This window comes from Synchiropus splendidus, chromosome 5 (assembly GCF_027744825.2).
Source record: "Synchiropus splendidus isolate RoL2022-P1 chromosome 5, RoL_Sspl_1.0, whole genome shotgun sequence".
In the NCBI taxonomy this organism is placed as follows: Eukaryota; Metazoa; Chordata; class Actinopteri; order Syngnathiformes; family Callionymidae; genus Synchiropus; species Synchiropus splendidus.
In genome coordinates this window covers 5,015,419-5,039,101 of record NC_071338.1, presented here as the reverse complement: position 1 = coordinate 5,039,101, position 23,683 = coordinate 5,015,419, and the positions used below count along the sequence as shown (strand labels likewise).

At 41.9% G+C, this 23,683-nt stretch overlaps 1 protein-coding gene across 1 annotated transcript; it reads left to right on the top strand.

The window, feature by feature from the left end:
- The first annotated feature begins 325 nt into the window (after nucleotides 1-325).
- Nucleotides 326-21,387, top strand: gpam (glycerol-3-phosphate acyltransferase, mitochondrial). The gene is made up of 21 exons (XM_053866249.1): nucleotides 326-643; nucleotides 2,464-2,597; nucleotides 2,674-2,793; nucleotides 3,186-3,259; nucleotides 4,072-4,185; nucleotides 4,260-4,409; nucleotides 5,325-5,424; nucleotides 5,928-6,064; nucleotides 6,348-6,447; nucleotides 7,761-7,973; nucleotides 8,065-8,178; nucleotides 8,557-8,642; nucleotides 9,911-10,023; nucleotides 12,006-12,076; nucleotides 13,080-13,347; nucleotides 13,428-13,582; nucleotides 14,417-14,494; nucleotides 14,627-14,764; nucleotides 15,005-15,194; nucleotides 18,305-18,363; nucleotides 18,596-21,387. Exons 2-21 carry the CDS (start codon nucleotides 2,523-2,525, stop codon nucleotides 18,710-18,712), a joined length of 2,472 nt encoding a protein of 823 aa, XP_053722224.1. The 5' UTR covers nucleotides 326-643; nucleotides 2,464-2,522; the 3' UTR covers nucleotides 18,713-21,387.
- The last annotated feature ends 2,296 nt before the right edge of the window (nucleotides 21,388-23,683 follow it).

Sequence of the window (23,683 nt, the reverse complement as noted above, 5' to 3'; positions counted from 1 at the left end):
ATCCGTCTACCCCTCAAAAGTAATTAAAAGAATTAATTCGAGTTACGATAGTGACAGAAAATACAGCACATTCACCCTGAACCCCTTTTTTGTAAAAGTGGTACGCTCCATTGTTTCATGAAGTATCACTACCGCCACGAGAGGACGCCATTTGTCAGTTAACCGGCGCTTTGTCCTCCTGAGTGCTGGAGCCTGTCATTGGGGCAGAGGCAGGAACCCTGGACTGGCCGCAGAGCACACACACCATTCACGCACACACGCACACCTTGGGGCAATCTTATAGTGTATCTTACATGTACTTACATGTATATTTTTATGGTTATACGTTGTGATTTCGGTGTACGTGGCGCCGAAATAGGTGATCCGCTCAACATTCCATACTCAAGTGGTAGGATATATCGAAGAAATGTGTGACACTGCCCTCTAGTGCTCACAGTCGCACATGCCTCTCGCCTCTAACGCCGGCGCTCTGCCAAAACAACACGCTGCTCCCTCGGCTCTCTCTGCCTGTCATCCGTTCTTTCAAAGGGTGGCGTGGAAACAATTTTTCCTGCGCAAGGACCCGGCATCACCCAGAGAACCGCTGCTCCTTTGCTGAAACGTTTATTCCAGAGATATGAGTCATTGCGTCTTGATATTCAAGGTAAGTGAGCGCAAGCTTGTTAGCGAGCTAGTGCTAACCGGGCACCGCTAGCTCTATATTAACCGTATCTTGCTTCTTCGGTATGTAGTTCTGTGTGTGTGTGTGTTACACCTTACAGTGATGCGGCCCATGCGTCATTTAACGTGCGCACCGGCACATGTGGTTCGTGGAGGTTTGTCGGTTTACTCTCGTCTCGGTTGACATTGAAGTTGACAGCACCGGAGAGGGCTCTTTGAAACCTGGAGTCCGGTTGCTTCATGAATGAACTGCCGGGGCGAAAATAAACACGGCTTTATCTAATGTTATAGTTGCTCTAATAGAACGAACGGCCGTGATTCTACTCGTCACAAATGCTTTTTTTTTTTAAGTTCTCTCAGTTGGAGACTCGGACATGGTGGTGTCCATTGTGTCTGGTTATCTGAATCCATCTGTCAGACTGGGACTTCTCCTGTTTGACCTGATTATTAGTGACGACCCAGATCTTGTTAGACCGATTATAACCCAAGCCCAATATAGTCCAGGGACGCTTGAGAGAGACAGAGGCATAATGGGTTTATTTAATCTGTAAATTGTCATGGGTGTTGAGATAATGTCTCTTCTCCTACAGTTGTCCCCGCAGTAGATTTCAGTCCTTAGGCATTAGCACAGTAAAGGTAATGACGCTAAGATAAAGATTAGCAACAATTGCAAGCAATTGCGAAAATGTAAAATATGCCATTGTTATGCAGCTGTAACAACATTTCGATCTAATCCAATAAACAGCATACAAAAGTAAGATCGAAGTCACTGGTACTCACTCATTTTTGACTTCTGGCTTACTTTTAAAATAATCCTGTCAACGTGATCAAAAATCTATCTAAAAGCTTGAGTTTTACCTCACACCCAGCAAGAAAATGACTTGAGGTCAGCAGGGTGAAGTCATGGGGAAAATAACTTGCTTTTGTTAGACCTTAAAGCTATGTTTTGTTTTCTGACTACTTTGAATGTATTTCTGTGACTGGTAGCCACACACTCGCACACACAAACCTAAAACGTAACTCACTCTTAATGGTCTGGAATGGGGACTGTTTCAATTGTCATCTTATCCTCTCAACTCTTCATTTTGTTTTGCTTCACTCTATTGTCAAGTGTCCTCCTTTCGGTCATTGAACCCTCTGTGTTTGAGAACCAACAAGTCACAGCAGCAGTTTCAAACACAGCCTTCTATTAGGTATTGAGCTACTAACCAATAAAGGTCTTGCCCTCCACTAGATTGCAAGCAACTGGCAAAAAAACCAAACATTTTTTTGGATTACATTTTCCAGGATGGTGTACCCAAGGCAGCTGCTTAAATTAAGTGCTGCAGAAAACACTGTGTGGGTTGGTCCTTCTCCGTGTCCCAACTGCCTGAGATATCCACAGTTGACCCAACCTGAAGGTTTGGTAGGCAGTGGAATGTGACTGTTTTCCCTCAACATCAGGCCGAACTGGAGCTAACACTTCTAATGAACCCATTTTTGTTTGGCCTCCATTCAACTGGTGAGATTGACACAGAGAGAGCATTTTCTGTTTTCCTCATCGTTTCCCTTTTATAGGTATAGTGATTGGTTCAGGTCTAACAATGTAGGAGATGTACACAACAGCAACCAACAAGTTTGAGTAGTTACTTATTTCGTATCTACAGATTAGCCTCTAGATCCAATTTGTGTGTACTGTACTGTACGCTGTGAAAAGCATGACACTTTGTCTCCTCACTGAATTGAACGAATGCCACTTTGCTATGCAGATGTTAACTGATCAGTTCTTGTTCTTGACAAAAAAACTCTATCATGTTTGAACAGCTTGCTGGCTAGTGGTGTTTTCGTGACCCGAAGCAAGAAGAGGTCCCAGGAAGGGTGTCATGGACGGTTTGTTGCTGCAGGTCAACAATGGGGAGCAGTGGTGCAACCGCTGGAAACACCCTAACGATGATTCTGTGAGTCCCAAATGACAAATTAACATTTTTGGACATCTACAGGTGACATTTTTGATGTCATTTTTCTTGTGTGTAGGAGCGCAGCACGAGCCCTTCGGTCCTGCGGTGTCTTACGAGCACGTGGAAGGAAGGATTGCTGAACAGGAAAAGGCCTTTTGTTGGTCGCTGTTGTCACACTTGCACGCCACAAAGCTGGGTAATATAACACTGACAATTATCGTCTCGATCATTTGACTTGACGAAAAGGCAGCTAATATGTTGCGCTACTTGGATGTGAAGATATCCTCTGTCTTAGCCTGTCTCAGAAACACTCACCTAACGGTGTGGCTTTACTGTTGACAGGAAACTCAATAGGTGCATATAAACTTGCATATGGAGAACACTAATGCCATCTTTATTTATTCATAATATCCTCTGTACACCCAACACTTCAAAATGAGGATAAATGTCAAAATAGCATCCGACATACAGTTCAGCCAATCCGGTGATAGGCTTGTTTTCACTTGCGTTAGACCTCTGAGAAGTGGTTGTTAATGCTTGGAATATATAATTTCTTTCTTGTTTTTCTCTTTTTTTTTTCAAATTTAGGAGAGACTTTTCAACCCCAGTATTCCCTCCCTGGGACTGCGCAATGTCATTTACATTAATGAGACACATACAAGGTAAAGTGAGAATGATTGAAATTCCTCTACATGTTTTGTTGCATAAAGGATTTAATTGTTGCACCAAAAACAAAGCCTCATTACCGGAATTCCTTCTATTGTACCTGTTTTTCTATGTTGTATACAAGTAGCGTATTTGATAAATATCATCCTTACCATTCCCCACTCATCTAAAAGGACGACGCAAAAACACCTGTGAATAATTCATGTTAGCTATCAGTTGACACCAGTGACATGTATCCAATGACTGACCCAGCAAGCAAAACTCATGGAGACATCTTGGTACTTTGTCATAGGCCTTGTTGGTAGTTTTAAAAAGGCCTTCCCCTGCCAGTCCAACTTTCCTGACTCTTGCGTATGTTTCTCATGTTGAAGTCCTCTCCATGATGCAGAAAGTCCCTCACCATAATCGTGCTCCATTTTGAAGTTATTGCTTTATAGTTCTACCGTGCAATGTGATGTCACGATGCGGTGGCTGCTGCCTCCAGCCCAGCTCTGCACCTGCATAACTTATTTGATAGAACCGTATGGCCGAGATGGTTTTGCTTTGCATCAGATCAGAGATATGATACATGATTGCAGATCTGAGTTAGCGCTGCATTTGTCATTGATATCATATTGATATTATTGACTTAATTAAAATGTGTTATATGTGCACATGAACACACTCGCTGTGCTGGACATTGGTGAGAAAAGATTCCATTTTTTTAGCAATTGGATACACCGCTTTGTGATTCATAATGATATGGACTTACTTTTGGACAACTCACTTGAGGATGATGTTTAACGAAGGCCTTTTCCCTCTGGTGCAGGCAGCGGGGTTGGCTGGCTCGCAGGTTGAGTTATTTGCTATTTGTCTTGGAGAGAGATGTTCACAAAGACATGTTCACCAGGAACGTAGTGGACAACGTGCTCAACAAAGAAGGGTAAGGAGCCGTATAAGCACATGTAACTCCAGATTGCATTGTAAAAATAATCTTAATACATGTGTATGTTTCAGGGTGGAAAGTGCCATCACACAAGTGGCAACAGATCTAAGTGCATCAGCTGGAGAGCTTGGCCAACAGCCTAGGACTGTCAGTTATGCAAAGCAGAAAGCCAGAATTCTTCTCGAGAAGATGGCGGCCAACATTTCCCCGTCCTTCATTAGGTGCAGAACCTTCATCTGTTGGTTTTGGTTGTCTGTAGTTCGTCTGGATGGCTTTAAACGCCGTAAGAATTGCCTAAAAGTTTCAAACCACTAAGGGTGTTAAACAATTGTTTTGGATTTTTAGTGCACACAAGTGTGCTTAAGCTGGAGGTCCTGCAATGGTGTGTGTGCGCATGTTAGGAATGCCATTGAGGGGTTAGTAGTATAGCAATTCTCTCCTAAAAATGCTGGAGGTAACAATTGAATGCATTAGAAATTTGCCTTTCCAGATACCACATACATAACCTGTATACTGTGTCCTGTAAAAAGAAAAACATTTATCTTCTTCACCTCCTATGAAATGTTTTTAACGCAATTTGCGTATCCGGACCAGAAAGTTGGTACAGTAACACATAAGTCTGCATAGTCCCCTTCTCTGCTTTTTATACTGTCTGGAGAGTTTTTCTTCACTGATGTTTCCACTGCGCTGCAATCCTGAATGGGATGTATCTCTGTTTCAAAAGTGCTGTGTACGTGTAGTTTAATTGATTTATTGTGTCGCATCTCGTGTGAAAGTTCTTCACTTAAATTAAAAGCCTCTGATGTTTCTGTGTTACTGAGGGACAATGTGGTTGGGCTAGGATTGTGTCAGTGTAGCGGACATGGTGTCACTGTGTTAGTTATCCTGATCCAGATTTGGAAGGACAAAGTTATGGTGCTTTTCAGGAATTGCTTTCTCAGTCTGTGATATTTTCTTCTCATGGTGCGACTTCATGCTCCAGTGTGATGCAGTTTGCGCATGTATGATTGAGACTTAAACATAGAACACCATGAAGCAGGGTAGATTGGAAGACAAAAGAGTACTCAATAGAAAATTTTACATTAATTTTGATTAGCTCTTTACAACTGTTTTGTCGTTATCTTTCTGTGGTTCAGGCTGACAGGTTGGGTTCTCCTGAGACTCTTTAATGGATTCTTCTGGAGTATTCAAATCCACAAGGGTCAACTGGAGATGGTTAAGAAAGCCGCTACAGAGGTAAGTAGCAGATCTCACCTTGTCGTTGCACCATCACAACCGCATGCCCTGTTTCCTCTAACAGTTACTCCGGTTACTTTCTCCTCTTATTACCCAAAATAAGGGAAAAGGTTCAGGCCATTCACTTTTATAAACAAACTGCCATCGATTATAATCCGTTGATGTGTGGTAAATGGATTAAAGAGCAAGCACTGTGAACATGTTTGTCACCCTGGAATTCCCACACTATTGAATCAGAGATTACAGCTAATTGCTGCTTTGTTTATAAGGTGTCTCCCTCCCATTAAGGACGTTTGAGCAAATCATTTTAGCTTTTTTTCTCTCCTGCAGCCTTGTTTTTATTTAGGTGGTAAGGCCTCAGTTTTTGCAGTTCATTGTACCCTGTTGCCATGATAATATAAGGAAATGCTGTCACCTGTATGTCACCATTTCTTTTTTCTTGCTTTGTTTTTAAAATATTCTATAACTGCCTTCAAATATACCAATATTTTTTGTCTGTGCAGGAAAATGTGCCGATGGTCTTTCTCCCTGTCCACAAATCTCACATTGACTATCTTCTCATCACCCTGATTCTATTCTGCCACAACATCAAAGCTCCTCACATTGCTGCCGGGAACAACCTGAGCATCCCGATCCTCAGGTACCTGCTCTGTGTCTTGTTTGACCTGCCCTGCCGCTGTTCTGCTCTGCTGTGGAACAAATGAAACAATATGTGATATATTACACATATTAATATAGGATATTAAAAGGTAATATAGTTAAAAGGGTTGTTCTTTTGCTGCTGCTGTACAGTGTACTATGAATTTGCCGTGGTTCACAAATAACCCTTCCTCACCATCAGGGTTCAGTGCCCTTGCTTTGCATCTTTTCTCTTCACTTGCTGCTTGCAATTGTCTTGATGTATATTGACCTTTTTTTGACAGTACTCTGATCAGAAAACTGGGTGGATTCTTCATACGGCGTAAAATGGAGGAGACAGGAGACGGCAAGAAAGACATCTTGTACAGGTCTCTTTTACATGGGGTGTGTAAAACCTTTTTTTGTTGATTCATATTAATTTGTACACTGCACATTAACGGTAAAGGGAACACACACTAGTTACACTATTACACTAACACACTTCTTGTCCAGCAAAGTAGCAGCGGGTTTACTTTCTCTTGCTGTTGTAAAATGTAACAGCTCACTCAATGGCAATATCCTAATTTAAAAGAATTTATTGAACATTGAGGGGTTTGCTGCAATGGAAAATGTCAATGTCTCAGTGACACATGCCGTTGAGCATCAATTACAGCATGCCCGTGATTTCTCGTGTTGTTTATAAAATATCAATCTAACATTATGCGCAGTTGAAGATCGTAGTGTTGAAGCATTAAAGAAAAGGGATTCACAAGTACTGGTATTGGGTGTCGGTCCGATAACAGGTTTGAGTCCTTGTGCTCGTAGTCATAAAATGCCATTGATACCACAAAATTGATACGCCCAATTTTCGAATGTCAGTTCATGATATATTTTTTTAAATTTGTGTTTGCACTGCAGAGAAACTTGTGATCGTCACCAATGTACCAGCAAAATTTACTGGGGAATGTTGTTGAAATAACGGACGATATATGAAATTATTTTAATAATTAAAAAAAATCAAAGTAACTGTAATGGCGGAAGTACTCTGTATGGGTGAGTACTCAATTGCAAGTACACCACTCGTTGGGGAAAAATGGTATCGCTATGGCATCCCTATTATGGAGTAAAATGATCTATTGTCATTTGTTCTATATTCCAGTCTCACTTAACATGCTGTTGGTATATTATGAAAAGACTTCAGAACTGGCCAATAGAAATGTGTTGGAAATAAAACAATCATATGATCGACATACTTTGATACAATGTACGTTTTATGCTTCATGGGCTTAAAATCAGCTGTTGACAGCTAATAGAGCAAAACAGTAATGTGTGTAATGTGTTCCCTTTCTTCCCACAACAGCTACACAGAAGCTACAGTGACAAACTTTCATGCCATTGTAAACTGTGGCACGCATCTAAATTTTGCTCAGACATGTGTGTCAGTTTGGCGTCTTGCTTTGACTAGGGCTGGACATGAATTCCAGAGCCTCAAGACTATTTCAGGACTGAAGGACACTGCTCCTTTATATGCAGTAGTTGTGTTTATACTAAACACAGTGGAATTCTGTTATACAACAAGGCACCTTTAATTATCATGACAACAGCAGGAGTTTTGGGGGGGTACATGTGAGACCACAGGTGCAGGATTTTTTTGTTTATCTGCTAGATGACATATCTCATCATATTTGTGTCATATCTTTATTTCTGTTTGTCTTCAGTACACAGAGGAGCTGTTGCGCCAACAGCAGTTTTTGGAAGTGTACCTGGAGGGCACGCGCTCCCGTAGCGGCAAGCCCTCTCCAGCGCGTGCAGGAATGCTCTCCATTGTGGTGGATACACTGTGCACTGGAGCCATTGCTGATGTCCTGGTGGTGCCAGTTGGCATCTCCTATGACCGAATTATTGAGGGCAACTACAACAGTGAGCAACTGGTGAGAAGCAGGACTCCTATTACCTTTGTTTTTTTGCCAATCAATGTTCAGTTATTTTCATTGTTCATTTGTTTTGTATGAATCCTAACAGGGAAAACCCAAAAAGAACGAGAGTCTGTGGGGAATCGCCTGTGGGGTCTTCAGAATGTTGAGGAAGAACTATGGTTGTGTCCGGGTGGATTTTAATCAGCCATTTTCTCTGAAGGTACCTCCTCGAAATGACCTTTTTTCAAGTAAAGGATGAGTGCTGCAGCATGCTTCTATTTTCAGTTATGTACATGTTCATGAGTGAATCACTAGTGAATTGATGTGATGCATAAATATTTAACACCCTGGAATTTGTGAAATGTACAGTATTTTAAACAAAAACATAAATGTATGTTGCTATGATTAGTTACTTTGATGAAATGGGTGTAATAACGATTAGTCTCTTGGTACTGTTTGCTTAGAAAATCTATATTAATTATTTATTTTACAAGTACAATATATAGTGTTTCGATATCTGCATAGTAATAGATACAAGAGCATAATAATTTCATACGTTCTCTAACATATACCTTGTCATTGTTCTGTGTTGATGCAGGAGTACCTTGACTCCCAGAGAAACAGACACATTCCTCAACCTGTGTCATTGGAACACGCCCTGATGCCCACAATCATTTCTACGCAGTGAGTCAGAATACACTCCTGTACATACCTGTAAGGTAGCACTTGAAATTAGGTACTGTATTTTATCAGAATTAAATCACTTACTGATATATGTATTGGCAGCATGTTAGCTAGTTATTAATCATTATAATGTAATTATTAGCTTCTTGCTGTGTCGGACTCGATTGTATCCTAGAATAGTCACTAAAGGTTCATCCAAAGTATTTACTCTGTTAATGGTTAGTATTTGGGATGCTTCAATCAGGATCACCGATATTGATCACATGGATTAACATTGAATTTGCAAAATCAAAATTATGAGACAGTGTCCATGATGTAAAAAATGAACTTTAAATCATTTTTATTTATTAGCAATTATTCTGTCAAAAGGACAACATTTAATTTGATGAGAGACGAGGTGAATCTCTGGAGACTGTGCTAGGGTTAGGCTTGGTGAAAATTAAATGAATTAATTTTGCTTATATTACTTTTTTTTCTATTTAATTTTGTGAAATTCTATCTCCCGGACAACGTGTCGAACGTTGTCATGAATGGTGCTCAGTGCGTGCTGCAGACTTCATAGACAAAAGTGAGCAGGTATATAAGCACATTTTGGATGTCACTTCACATTACCCACTTCCATCCGGAGGAGGCAGTGTAGCGTAAAGGAGACTGCGTCAATCGACTTCTTTCCTTTATAAGACCATAGTGTCCTCCATCTCAAAGCAAGCTAAGAAAATGACGTCAGTAATGCATCTCGGGCACCTGTGTTGCTGCACAACAAGTGTTCTTCACCAGAGAGGACATTGTGATGGTGTGACAGAGAAGTGAACCTGCTGCTCCTCCATCACCAATCTCACAAGAGAATGGTCAGTCCACAACACCACATCAGTCCATGTCATCAGTCATAAGTTGTTTGTACCTCTAAAATAAATAAGGCTTTCATTTTATCTCTGTGAAACAACTTTGAGTTGTTGCTCAATAAAAATGTAAGCAATCCATTATACATTTCAAACGCTCCATTGGTGTATTTTTAGTTCCTGCTGTCAGAATGTAAATAAAGAATCGCTGATTGATGACCCTAAATAATGGATAATCAGTTGGGAATTGAATCGGTAACCAGTAGTCATGATCAAAGCAGAAATCAAGTCAGATCGTTCACCCATAAATGCAATTGTATTATATGTTGAGGTGTTATGTTGGGTATTTACATTTGCTGAAACAAGTGTACAGAGTCCCAAAAGCTCTACCAGAGATAAGAGTCAAAAAACAGTTGTTGATTTCTGCAGGCCAGATGTGCAGCTGTTTGAGGGGCAAGAGGACATCCAACAAAACGGAGAACTGCCTGATGACATCTTCAGGAGACAACTGATCAACAACCTGGCCAAACACGTTCTCTTCAGTAAGAAGATTGATTTGCGCATGCACCCCTTTCAACTACTATAAGCCACTACATTTTTTTCACACTATGTACCTCCACAACCAGTCTCAGCTGCAGTGCGAAACTCTGGGAACGCCGGAGCAGTGAAGGAAAGCGCCCGGAACACATGGGCAAAAACCATGCATTGAGTGCTTTAATAATAATAATACATGCAATGTCGCAGTGAAATAGTCGTCAGAGCACATCCCTGAGAAAGCTAAGGTTGCCGATTTGCCTCCAGAATTACTCTTAAATGCATCTTGAAGGTAATTTGACACTAAACTAAATTACAAGGCTGCTCAGTATGTATGATCTTAATGACCAAATGTTCTATAGTGCAATCCGTAAAGATACTAATGAAATGTCTCTGTGGCCGCGTTTACCACTGGGCCGCTGCTCAGCACGAGGTGCCAAGCACTACAATGAAGGCCTCTTCTGTTTCCAAAATACAGTGGTACCTCGCTTTTCGAACGTCCTGGAATTCGAACAAATCGGAGTTCGAACAAAAATTCTGAGATTTTTTTTGCTCCGGATTTCGAACGAAAATCCAGAACTCGAACGCCCCACAACGCATTTTGTTATTGCGTATAACACAGCCTCTGTATGCAGACGTGTCCCGTTAGCTACATTTACTGACTGTTTTTTCTTCATATTGAGGTGTAAAACCTTTCCTGTCTCCTCACTGGACCGTGGTAGAGTGTCACAGGGTAGCTGCTCCATCTCGACACCGACAAGGCTGGAGCGCGCACTCCAGGGTTTGATGTCCTGTTGTCGGCTGGAGCTGGGACAGGGATGAGGCGAGTCTGGGACAGAGCGTTACTTGGTTTATGACTTTGTCACAGCCAAACTGCACAGAAGCGCACATTCAGAGCTGGACACGCACCGGGCACCTCTTCACTTCTGGAGAGACGTCACTCACTCGGCAACCCCTCCCACATGCAGCGGCCACACACATAGACGAACAGCGCACCTGCAGCAGACATGCTACATTCACTCCTACAAAAGACTATTTTAAGACTTGGAGCGCATTATTTCTTTTTTCATTAATTGTAATGGGAAAAATCGATTCAGATTTCGAACAATTCGCTTCTGGAACGGATTGTGGTCGAGAACCGAGGTACCACTGTACATTTGGTAATGTAAGACAAAAAAAAAATATTTTTTTGTGATGGGATCCCTTTTTTTCTGGCTTGATCGCCAACCCCCAAGATTTCTGTGCATGTGCCTGGTGGCATGATGCATGTTCAGAACATTGCCAAGCTGGTTTTCGTTGTTAATGGGTCTCGATGCTAAACTCGTGCAGCTTTTCAATGTCCCAAATCTTTTTTCTTCATAAATCTAGTGGCTTTGTCTTATATTCAGGTGCGCTCAATAATCCTGAAATTGCTGTACTACATAACATGAATAACTGCCTTTTTGTCCGATGATCATAGGCAGGACTCAGTTCTTACCGTCTAAAACATCCCAAAGCAAAGGCATGAAACACAATCCCTCATTATGCAACCTTCATTGGAACCCAGCAGAGTAGCAGCTCCACTCTCTCACAGCACTCAAGACTTCTATTTCATGGTAGCACAACACAAACTGGTTCTCTCAAGTCAATTCACATGCAGAATCCCCTTCTGTTGTGCTCTTTCTCCCTCCTCCAATCAGAGAGCAGCCAGCTGTGTGGTGTGGTGTTGTCACCCAATCAGATTTGGAACTCTCAAAAGGGAGGGGGGTGCACCAGCACTAATGCTTTACTCTCTTGAATGCTGTAGAAGATGACCAATAGTAAACCCTGTGTTCCAAATGACCACATATAAGGCTCAATGAGTTCCTGGTAGATCATTCCTGAAGTTGAAGTGAAATTCATGTATTTTCATAATTGTATTGAAAATGCCTTCTGACCTGTTCCACTTTAACATATTAATTAGTTTCTATATAAACGTCAACGTTTGTTCACCATGCCTTTGTCTTCACAGCGGCGAATAAGTCGTCGGCCATCATGTCGACACACATCATTGCCTGTCTATTGCTTTATAGACATAGACAGGTAAGTTCAGGCCTTTTGTATACTCTCTTATTCTACTATTAGCTTGTTTATTTGCACCACAATGGCCCATTTCACTTCCTGACATGCCTGCTAGACTTCACCTGCCAAGAATATGTTAATGTCACGAACATCAGCTCGCTGCACGTTAATACCCAAGTGGTGTGCTGCTGCCCTCTGCTGTTACATTGATGTGATAGACTGACAACCGGTGTTTGTAGGCAGCAATAGCCAAATTTTCCATCTTCTAGGGAATAACGATGATTCTGTTTTAATTTTTGTTTTTTATTTTATTTTTGAATGGACCTAGTCAAGGTGGGATGTCAAAGTACACACGCAGGCACCCATTTGCTTACATTAGTACACCCACCTCATCCAACAGGACCTCATTGTATGTTTATGTTGATTAATTTAATAACAAGAGGGATAATTCTGCATTGCGGCATGCAATATCTTCAACCGCATTTTAATACTTATTATCAATTTTCAATGGGGACCGGTTAAGATTTCTTTAGTTGTCTCTTGTTAAAGCAGCTGTTCATCCTACGGACTCTAGTCATGGTTTGAAGGAAAAGCTTCATGATACTGTGACTTATGCTAAATTCCTTGAGTCTCAATAACATTCTCTGGTGTTGTATTTACTTCTCACCGCACCACTTTGTACTTCCAGGTTTATCCGTGGACTTCTCAGATTTGACTTAGTGTGGTCTATAGGATTGGGATCCTCTGTTTTCCATTCTGCACAGCCTTTTTTTTCCAATTATGTACCAGCATCACTTTTCTCCATTACACATGTGCCCGCCTCCTTAAAAAGAACAGTGTTTGAAAACGTTATTGATGCTCAGAGCCAGTCTGTTCGTACCATCAGAATAACTGTCTCAGATATATTTAATTTCTCTGATCCAGACTGTTAAAATGTGTGCATAGCAATGAAGATTCGCAGATGGTGGTTGTGATATCATGGTATACTACTTATACCAAACCTAACTCACTCATTTTCCTCTAGGGAGTGGCTCTGTCTAAACTGGTGGAAGACTTCTTTAACATGAAGGAGGAGATACTGTCGCGGGACTTCGACCTAGGTTTCTCTGGCAACTCAGAGGACGTGGTGATGCGAGCTCTCCACCTACTGGAAAACTGCATCAACGTGACCAGCAGTTCTAATCGCAATGGCGAGTTCACCATCTCTCCGAGCCAAACTGTCCCAGCACTTTTTGAGCTTAACTTCTACAGCAATGGCCTTTTCCATGTTTTCATCTCTGATGCCATCATTGGTATGTGAAACTGTGGACATTAGTCCCGCATGCTTCAGAGCTGCCACTTACTTGTTTCTCTTCTGCATATTAAAATGCAGCCTGCAGCATCCTGTCCCTGCAGCGGGAGATGGTTTTGGACTCAGAGCCTGCACAGCAACAAGGCCTCAACAGTCTCCCCCTCAGTCAGGAGAAACTTATCCGCAAAGCTGCTGGACTTTCACACTTCCTCATCAACGAAGTGGCGATTGCCCCGGTGAGTTAGTCGACAATCACAAGTTCTCAAGAAATAAATTGCCACGCATTAATGTTATGTATAATTAAATGAAATTGACAATTTGGGCTGTACTTCGACATTACTGACTGTTAAACTACGGGTCAAGTACTGTATCTCAGACAGTGGCAATTACTTGTTCTGGTCTTCCAAGGGGAAAAAAACTCATCACATTCTCAGTCCCCATGTTGCCGATGTGCTTGTGAAACATTTGGAAAATCTGGGTTTGATACAAGTATTCTCCATTACATTACATTTGCTTGTTGCAGTTCCTTTATTCCTTTATTTATGAAATGTATTAATATTTCACCAGTGTGTTTGTTTATCATTTGTGATATTATTTAGGTCCAAGAAAAACACATTTACTACTTAAAGTTGTGACGTTTGAAATTCAGGTGGAAAGATCACCATTCACAAGGTTTCAGTGATTTAACTAAAAAGTGGGCTTCTCAAAAACATGCCAATGTTGATGTGTTGCTCACATGTAATGCAGAAGAAGAATTCAGCATCCAGATTCAGATATTGGAAATTCAAAACAAGAGCCCCTGGTGATCAGACTTTTTCTGCCACCTGCATTTTGATTTTTCATCCAGTCAACAACATGCTGACATTAAAACAGTATTTGAGTTCATAAAAACTAAAATAAAAATCACCATGATTAATTTGGTTTTGGTATGAAATCAAACAGGTTTTAAGTATTTTTGTCAGTAAAAATAAAACCCAACTATGGAATTCACTGACTGACAAGCACCTATGAGCTTTGTGAGCATTTCAGTTCATTTTTGTGTTGTTGACCTGTGTCCTTCTCTCATGCAGCCGTGTCAGACCATTTATCAAGTTTTCCATGATGCGGTGACCCGTTTGATCCAGTATGGAGTTCTGTACGTTGCTGAGGTCAGTTGAGAGTTAAACTTGCATCACTTGCATTTTTATGGTTAAATGTGTATGTGTAAATACCGTTGCAATGATTATGTGGTTGTATTTTCTTCACCGAGCTTTTATTGGTAAGTTAATTGATGATTGCAGGAAGATCAGGAGGAGCTGAGCCTGAGCCCAACGGAAGAACCATGGGCAAAAACCTTCCCAGAGCCAGTCTCTTGGAGAAGTGATGAGGAGGATGAAGATAGTGACTTTGGAGAGGAGCAGAGAGATCGTTACCTGAAGGTATCAAATGTGTGAATGTTGGAGCAATTACATTCCCACACAGTACATCAAAGGTCGCATCACAATCACACATGCATCTGCGTTACTGGCTAGTAGGTGTCAGTTGCATCAAGGATTAGATGCCCCCGTTCACTGCCCCTTCAGTTATGATTTGAGGGTTCATGTACTCCTAGAGATGTGGACTTCCTAAGATCATCTTGCTGGTCCAAGAGGTGGAATAACAGTGTATATGTCCTCCAGGTGAGCGTCTCAGCAGAACACCAGGAGTTCTTTGTCTTCCTTCAGCACCAGCTCAGCCCAGTACTGGAGGCCTACAGCGGTGCTGCTATTTTTATCCACAGTCTGAGTCAACCCATGCCGGAGTCAGAATACACGTCCAGGCTCTTTAGGTACCTGCTGACTCGGACAGAGAGAGGAATCGCCGCTTATGGTAAGAAAAAAAAATGTGAATCTTGATAACTATGGTCATAGTAATAATATTCTTTAAAATAAAGCTGTATACTGGTCAACGTAACAAAATTGACAAATCAAAAGGCTTATTCTCAAAGAGACAGATCTTATCAAGATGCCTTCAGGTATCAGCTTTGATAGAATTCAAAAAGGGTATTAAATATTATTTTGGTCAGTGTTCTGACAATCGTCTCACGGACGGGCTTCTAAGGCACGGATAGATACTGTACAACTAATCACAATGATATCACTGGCAAAGAGACTATTTTATTGTAAATACATGTAGATAGCAGGGTCTTTGCATAGTCGCAGCATTAACTTGACATGTACTTTTTGACTTAGCTCTTTTTATGCAGCCATACGCAACCACCGGCAGAGTTACTCTGTTGAATTCTGAAAATAGAAATTGGCATGTGAGCAGCATCACTGCATCACTGCTGTGCAGCCCAGTCAACCAATCACAGAGCCAGTTTCACCGAATGTGATCAAAATTCACTGTTTTACAACACTTCTTCAGTCGTAGCGTGGCCATACCATAAGTTTTTGGTTTTACTTCATTTTGAATTTGAATTCATACTGCCATTTGTTGACATCAGACAGCATGCACTTAATAAAGTGATTGCCCCTTCCACCCATCCAAGCCTTGAGCTTGTCTTTGACCGGCTGTGATTGGTCAGAGCTGACACATGTGGCTCCGCCTCCGGTATAAATATGATCACTGCCTGTCATACTCCCTCTTGCTTATTCAGCTCTCCACTGGATTAGGAGCCCGACCACTTTCGATTTGAACTAGTTGTGGATGACCACAAGCAATGCGTGGATTGCTGTGCCTTCACAACAAAGAGGGCTTCCCACTCCCGTTGTGTACACTGCCTTGGCTGAGGACACGTCGAAACTCTGCTTTGCCGCTGGCGGTGATTCCTCACTTGGGCGGCTCTGATCTCTTCCGACTCCAGTCCCACTTGTACTGCTTCAAAGCCTACGACTAGGGACACGGGAAGTGTCTCAGTGTCCTTCAACCGACATCGTGTCACCTCCCGTTCCCATGCACCACACACACGCATGCTGAATGTGAGCAAAATAGCTGAATAGGGATCAAAACTCACATGTTTCTATTTATCTAATGAAGTGACTTGCCTTTATGTATATTTTGTTTGAATGAATGAATGAATGCGTAAATGTGTGAAAGTTTAGAAACCGGATACACAGCTGATACAACTGTATGCTTATCTTGCATAAATATATGTAAAACAAGATGAACAAAACTGTAGACAATTAGCTTGTAATAAGGGAAAGAGTCATCATAAAAGTATGTTGTTGTTTTTTATTAATCAGAGTCAGCTGAGTAAAACAGCTGCCCAGGAGACCAGAAAGTGTTAGTGTGGCAACAACTACTGACTTCATCTCTATTAATGATTCTTATTTGACTCAGATGTTTGTTTTTATAAAAAATATATTTTTGTCCAAATCGATGTTTACAGCTTGTGTTTTACAAAGCAAGTTGTAAAGTCAGTCGTTGCCATGGTGTGTCTGCAGGGGAATAGACTGCGGGTGAGGTTATGGGTTGGGTGCTTGGCTTTGGACGCCCTGTTTCAAAATCCTAGCTAAAAGCCTGTCTGTGGGTGTGTTTGGTATTGTCTTTTTACTAAATGAAAACTACGTCAAGGAATTGCTGGAAATTACGTAAAGTAAAATACATGCTTTGTTTGCGCTGGCGTGAGGCAGCTATGCAAACTAGGACAACAGTCACATCGGCAAAACATACCCAATACACATGCTTTTGTTGCATAAGAGATGCGCCTTCTATGTCTGCTCATTGTCAAAAGTTGTGACTTGATAATGGGGTGAAAACAAATAGTCTGAGCAAAGCAACCAACAATTTCACAGTATTGCACCAACTTATCATTTTGCTGTCGTTGTTTTTTTCTGCCTTAGTGACACTTTTTAGTTCCCTCCCACTTTTTGTGAGAATCCTGAACAGCTCCGGCTCCTGAACCGACAACTCACCGTGACTGAGTTTATTGAAAGTGATGCCACCACTCAAGCTAAGGTTCACATCACGAAGCTGCACCATGGCAGAGCTCATCTGAGTCGCTATGATGTTTGGCAGATGGCAATTTGTCAGCAAGGCTTTTCTAATTCGCCGCAGTGTGATTGTAGCGGTACGGTGGCCTTGCACAGCTAGACCCACCAACTGTTGCTGTTTATCATCACTGTATGTAATGTGCTAGGAGTGGCCTGATTTGCTACGTTTGGATCTGTTCTGTGTCTCACAATGCCATATCATAATCTTAAATCATGTTCATGTATCATGTTGTGAGTACCGCCTCAGATACGCTATCTGTGATCCCTCTGTGCAAAACACATGAGCAACTTCATCTATGACCTGTGGAAATCCAGCCTCTTTCTAGCTTTTCATGATGACGTCTGAGGCTCAGATGTGTGTCCAGAATCTTAAATTCGAGCCAAAGGCTGTTTGTTTCTTCATGTTGTACACACTGAGAGTATAGAAAGTTGGCCAAGGGCTGGATTGGTAATTGGGCGTTCCGGGCAATGACTAAATTTGGGCTGATGCAATCCAACTCAGCATTTTTTCCAGTGGTCAATGGAACCTTGATGTGTTGATTGACAGCGCACATGTCCACAGTGAGCCGCCAAAGACAAAAATGCCAGTCCAACCCTGGCGCTGACTACTGTCAAATGATATTCAGTTGAAACTTGTTCTATGTCCTAAATTTTCCATTTAGTTTGTACTTTTAAAGTTTACTTTTTTTCCCTCACTCCAGGTGTGTATTGTGCTTGTACATGGATGTGGTATTTTATTCATGTCTTGATTCAGACAGCCATTGTAGATGTTCATTAGCTGTTATTATGAACTGAAGAGAAGAAGGCATCTGATAACGTCTTGGCCGATATTCAAGGCTGTGATTTTAGTATCGGACAAGAACAAGAGGTATTGAGTTATCCTTAGTACATACATGGGAAGATTTGAGACGATGGAGAAAAGGGATACCACTACTCCATCCAAAGTAATGCCGAACAAGGTGGTGATTTTTGCAAAGGTTTTTGAACATTGTTTTATGTCCTCAGGCGAAAGTGCGACTCACTACTTGGTCAAGAACACAGTGAAGACGTTCAAAGAGCTTGGGGTAAGAGATGGTCTTTATGTATGACCAAAACACCAAATTGTGTTTCTGCAATGTGGTTGAAGCTCGCCGAGAAGCAAGTGCAATAAAGTTCCCTAACCTTGTGTACAAAACGAATCAATTCTCAAATTCAACGCAACATCCTATCTTCAAGAAACAAATCCAAATATAGTTGCTCATCTACATTGATATTTTCTGATGGCTTGGGATTCACACAAACATTGGTTCTCTTCAGGTCCTGAAGGAAAGAAGAGAAAATGGCATTACAGCTTTGGAGTTGAGCAACACCTTTCTACCTCAGGCCAACCGCAACAAACTGCTCCACTACATTTTGGGCTTCACCCTCCTGTGATGAAGAAGTGCTCGCACTCCCAGGCTCCTTCCAACAAAGGGCTTCTACTGGTCATTTCTAAACAATCCCAGGTGCTAGTCTGTGGAAAGCTTTTACCAGGAAGTGCCTTCATAAGAAAGCAGCTCATCGGTCTTCCTCCATTGGTACCACTCCATGACTTCTTCATCGACTTTCAGCTGAGAAACTCTAGCTGAGAAACTTTGAACAACAATAGAAAAGATCAGCTCAAGCAGGTCAAACAGCGCTGTTGGCAGCAGCAACAGCGACAACAGCGCACTGTAGGACATCATGTACCTAAGAACACTACCATAAGTCATTCAGTGCTTTTCCACTGTGGTACACCTGTTGCGTAGTTTAGCGTTGACAGCACCTTCCACTACCTTAGTCAAGGTTTATTATTCTAAGCAACCCATTAACAACCAGCCAGTGCTTGAAAATCCCTACACAAACTTCAGCTTCTGTAAGTGCATTAAACACGTGTGGATTAGCTTTTAAACATGATGAATGAGTTTGTGACGATACATTATAAATGTCACCATCGCAACTCGTGCTTGGATTCTTTGATCATGCTCAAGGGATTCAGGAACATTGCCACTGTGTTCAGAGTGAAAACACGAATGATGCCTTTTCTGTGTCAGTGCTGAGACGTTTGGATGTTTGGTGGGAGACTTGTATATCACCACGGTATTTCTGCTCCAATCATTGTGTTGCAATTTCACCTGTATTTAAAAAAAAATCTTTGCTTTCAAGTTTTGCACTTCAAAAGAAAAACATGTCATTCTTGTTCTGCAAAAACTAAATGTGAAGTGCATTTGAAATATTTCACTGAACATCCTGAAAGTCTCTTTGTGTTTACGGTTAATTTTATTTTCCCAATGAATAGAGGTTTATCTATGCAAATCTGACAAAGTAAATCTGAAGTAACTTCCCAAATATGATCAAAGAACTGCCAGTGGTGAAGGTGGTGTCATAGTGAAGTATTTAGGGAAGTCTCTCATGGCTGGTTATGTGATGAACTGTCATTGGGATTGCATTATTAGAATCAGAGAATAGATAAATGTGTTTTTGGTGTGGGATGCTGGAGTGTGCTCGCAACTGCTACAGTAGTATCCCTGAGCCGGCCAGAGGCAGCACTCTCCCAGATGTAGCTCTTGATTCCCTTGTGTACGTGTCCATGCGTAACCCATATGTGATGGTGCTGGCTCTTGGCCTGTCCCGGCCCGGACGTATAACCAGTAATTCCCATTTTGAATGCGGCAAGTGTTAAATATTACACCCGGAGGTGCAAACATTTGCAACAATCAAATTACTGTAAAATCCATATACATGTGCATATGCATATTCATCCTACTTCTACTGTATTAATTCAAGGTGTTTGCGCAGCAGAGAGCAAAGAGTGCAATTTTTGCATTGGTTTCTTTCCCTCTGTTTCACTATGGCATTGATGCCTAACAATTATGACGAACATGGAAGAAAAGAGGAAAAAAAAAACAAATTACTGGGACTCTAACTCTCTGCTGTGCTTGCTTCATGTCTTCATTTGAAGACGTGTTGTTCCTCTGAGCCGCCATTTACATTTTCTGTTCTTACTAACCTGGCCTCCATGGTTTTTTTGGATAATTACAATTCATTCAGCCCTGTCAGACTATTGATTTGAGCCAGCATATTCTGCACAGCTCCAAAACATCTGTATGGTTTTGTGGCAAGTGTCCCTGATGTGGTTTTGGGGGTTTGTGGTTGCTGCTGAGGTTAGGTTTGTGTAAGCAATTGTCAGTGGAGGTTTGCATTGTGTTCACTGTGTGGAAGGGAGATTTGATAATGTGAATCTGTTATTTATTAATGACAACAAATACGGTTGATCTGAAGCCACTTTTTGCTACTGTGTCGACGGTTTGCTATTAAAGGCAGCTGTGAATTGAAAGGAACGACTCGACGCATGTTGCAGGGATGTGAAATGTCCACAATGGTGGCAAGAATTTCTGATGATAATGCAACCCCTGGGCCGTATTGCATGTTCCTTGTCGCTTTTAAACATTGATACTTAATGTAAAGCAGAGAATTGTGTTGCGTGTGTGCGTGCGTGCGTATATATGTGTGTGTGTGTAGAGGATGGAGTTGCAAATGAATGTAATCTGACCCTAGAAAAGTTATTAGATTTGCTGATAGGTGGGAGGATGGAGTTGCATTGACATCCCACTGTAGACAAGAGTTTTGCCTGAATCTGTGGAGCAGGTGCCTTTTAATGCACTGATGTGTTTTATTTAGTTTTTGCTGCACGTTGACTCCATGAGGTTGTTATTTAGGAAGTAATTGAACTTGTAGAATTAGGATCACCAGCTGCTAAAAAAAATGTTTCCTTTTTTCTTGCTTTGAGTAAAGCAAAGCGGTACTGGCTTCAATTTGTTTTTAAATAAATTAATAGGAGATGACAACATGTGTGTTTGATTATTGATCTAATAAATGTTCCACTCTTCCTACATTTGCTATTATGTAACGTCATTAATCGTCACTAAACCAACTCAGGTCTGGTCACTGGATACTACTACAGCAGTAACTGTAGAAGTATGGATCCATCTTAGTACCTGTTGATCTTGGTTTAAATGTCCTGGCTTTTTTTTAAGGCCATTTCTGAATTCACACACACAATTGATACATAAAGGCAGCTTAGCATGGTGTCATGTCAGATAGATATAGTAGCCTTTATTCTTCCCAAACTGGGGAACAGCAAATGAAATATCAGAATCAGAAAACTTTATTCGTAACATGCTCTGTACACAACGTATCACAATAAAATAGAAATTGTGAACAGAAAAAACATGTCAACATGTCCTTCACTGTTTTTTCAGGGATGAATTGTACACTTTTATTGCAACAGGAAGAAAGGTCCTCCTGTAGCACTCAGTCTTTGAGATGGGTAGTCTCAATCTGTTGGTCCATGTGCTTCTGTATTGGAGGGGGTGGGTGATGTTGTCTGGGATGCTCCTTAGTTTCAGGAGCATCCTTCTCTCCATAACCGTCTCCAAGGAGTCCAGTTTCACCCCCACCACATCACCAGCTTTGCAGATGAGTCTGTTGAGTCTGTTAGTGTCCACCACCGTTAATCTGCAGCCCCAGCAAACCACAGCGAACAGAATTGCACTGGACACCATCGACTCATAAAACATCCTCAGCATTGAAGGACCTGAGCCTCCTGAAGAGGTAGACGACTCTGTCCTTTTTTGTAAAGGGCCTCAGTGTTCCGAGCCCAGTCCAGTTTATTGTCTATGAGGACCCCAAGATATTTATAGTCCTTGACCATATCCACATCGACCCCCCGGATGGAAACACGGGTCACAGGAGACTTTGTCCTCCTTAGGTCCACCACCAGTTCTTTGGACTTTGCCACATTGAGCTGCAGATGATTCAGCTCACACCAAGCAACAAAGTCCTCCACCACAGCCCTGTACTCAGTCTCCTCACCCTTGCTGATACATCCAACTATGGCAGAGTCGTCAGAGAACTTCTGAAGGTGGCAAGTCTCCGACCGATAGCTGAGGTCTGTGGTGTAAATGGTGAAGAGGAACGGATAGAGAACAGTGTAATACCGGTGCCCCAACTACTGTGTCTGACACACAGCCCTGCTGGCGCACGTATTGTGGTCTACCCATCTGGTAGTCCATAATCCAGGACACAAGGGGGGCATCGACCTGCATCTCTGTCAGTTTCATCCCAGCAGAGCTGGCTTGATGGTATCAAAGGCACTGGAGAAATCAAAGAACATTATTCTCACCCAGCTGACAGGCTGGTCCAGGTGAGTGTAGACCCGGTTCAGCAGGTCGATGATGGCATCATTTACTCCCAGGTGGGGCTGGTAGGTGAACTGGAGGGGGTCTAGAGATGCTGTGACCATGGGCCGGAGCTGATTGAGAATCAGGCGCTCCAGGGTCTTCATGACATGTGATGTCAAAGCCACCGGTCTATAGTCCTTATTTCCACTGGGATGGGGCGTCTTCGGAACTGGGACCAGGCATGATGTCTTCCACATTACTGGGGACCCTCTGGAGGCTGAGACCCGGGGTGAAGAGTCGATGTAAAACTCCACATAGCTGGTTGGCGCAGGATGCACAGTTTTGATGTAGATGATGAAGAACATGATGAACATATGACATCCACCTTCACCGGAGGAGGACAACTGCAGGACAAAAACAATGAGCCGAAACTGCTGAGATCATGAAGTAAACCCGGCACATGCATGTCCTTCTACACAATATGCAACATCTGCATGTCTCTGTCTCAGTGAGTTTGTGTTGATCTGCTTCTTCTTTCGCTACTTACATTGCACAGAGACTTGCTTCATGTTTTTTGATGTAGCGTTTGTTGCAGTTCATGACAGTGTGCATGCCGTTGAACTCTCAAAACATATTTTCAATGTCATGAGCTACAACTTCGACAGTGTGTGTGGGCTCCTTTAGTGCAAATGACCTTTTTGCAAATGTGATCTAAGATGAGCTGAGATATTTTCTTATAGAGAAACACTGACAGCATCTCGATTCTGCTGCCAAACAACTGCCAGGACACTGTATTATCTAGAGAATGGACTTCTCATACGGTACCTGCTCTCACTGCGTGCACGTTGGTGTGTAAACTGATTGCTATTTCAACAGCAGAAAGATGCTGCGGCTCTACTACTCTGATCTCTGTCAGAAGGTGCTGCACTCCGACAGTGGCCAGCAGAAGGTGCCCTTCGTCCAGCTTGCAGCGTGTGTAAGCTTGTGCAAGCAGGGAGACTGGGAGAGTCTTGATGAAAGCACCAGCAAACACAGAAGTTATTTTCCTCCAAGAGACAGTTTTCCTGCTGGGAATCAGTACCTGTAGGTGATGATGATATCCTCTTATATTAATATTGACTTATTTTATTTTCTGTTTCATATTCACATTGTATTTGTTTAGTGTTTCACATTTTTGCTTTAACTGCAGGATCAAATGACATTT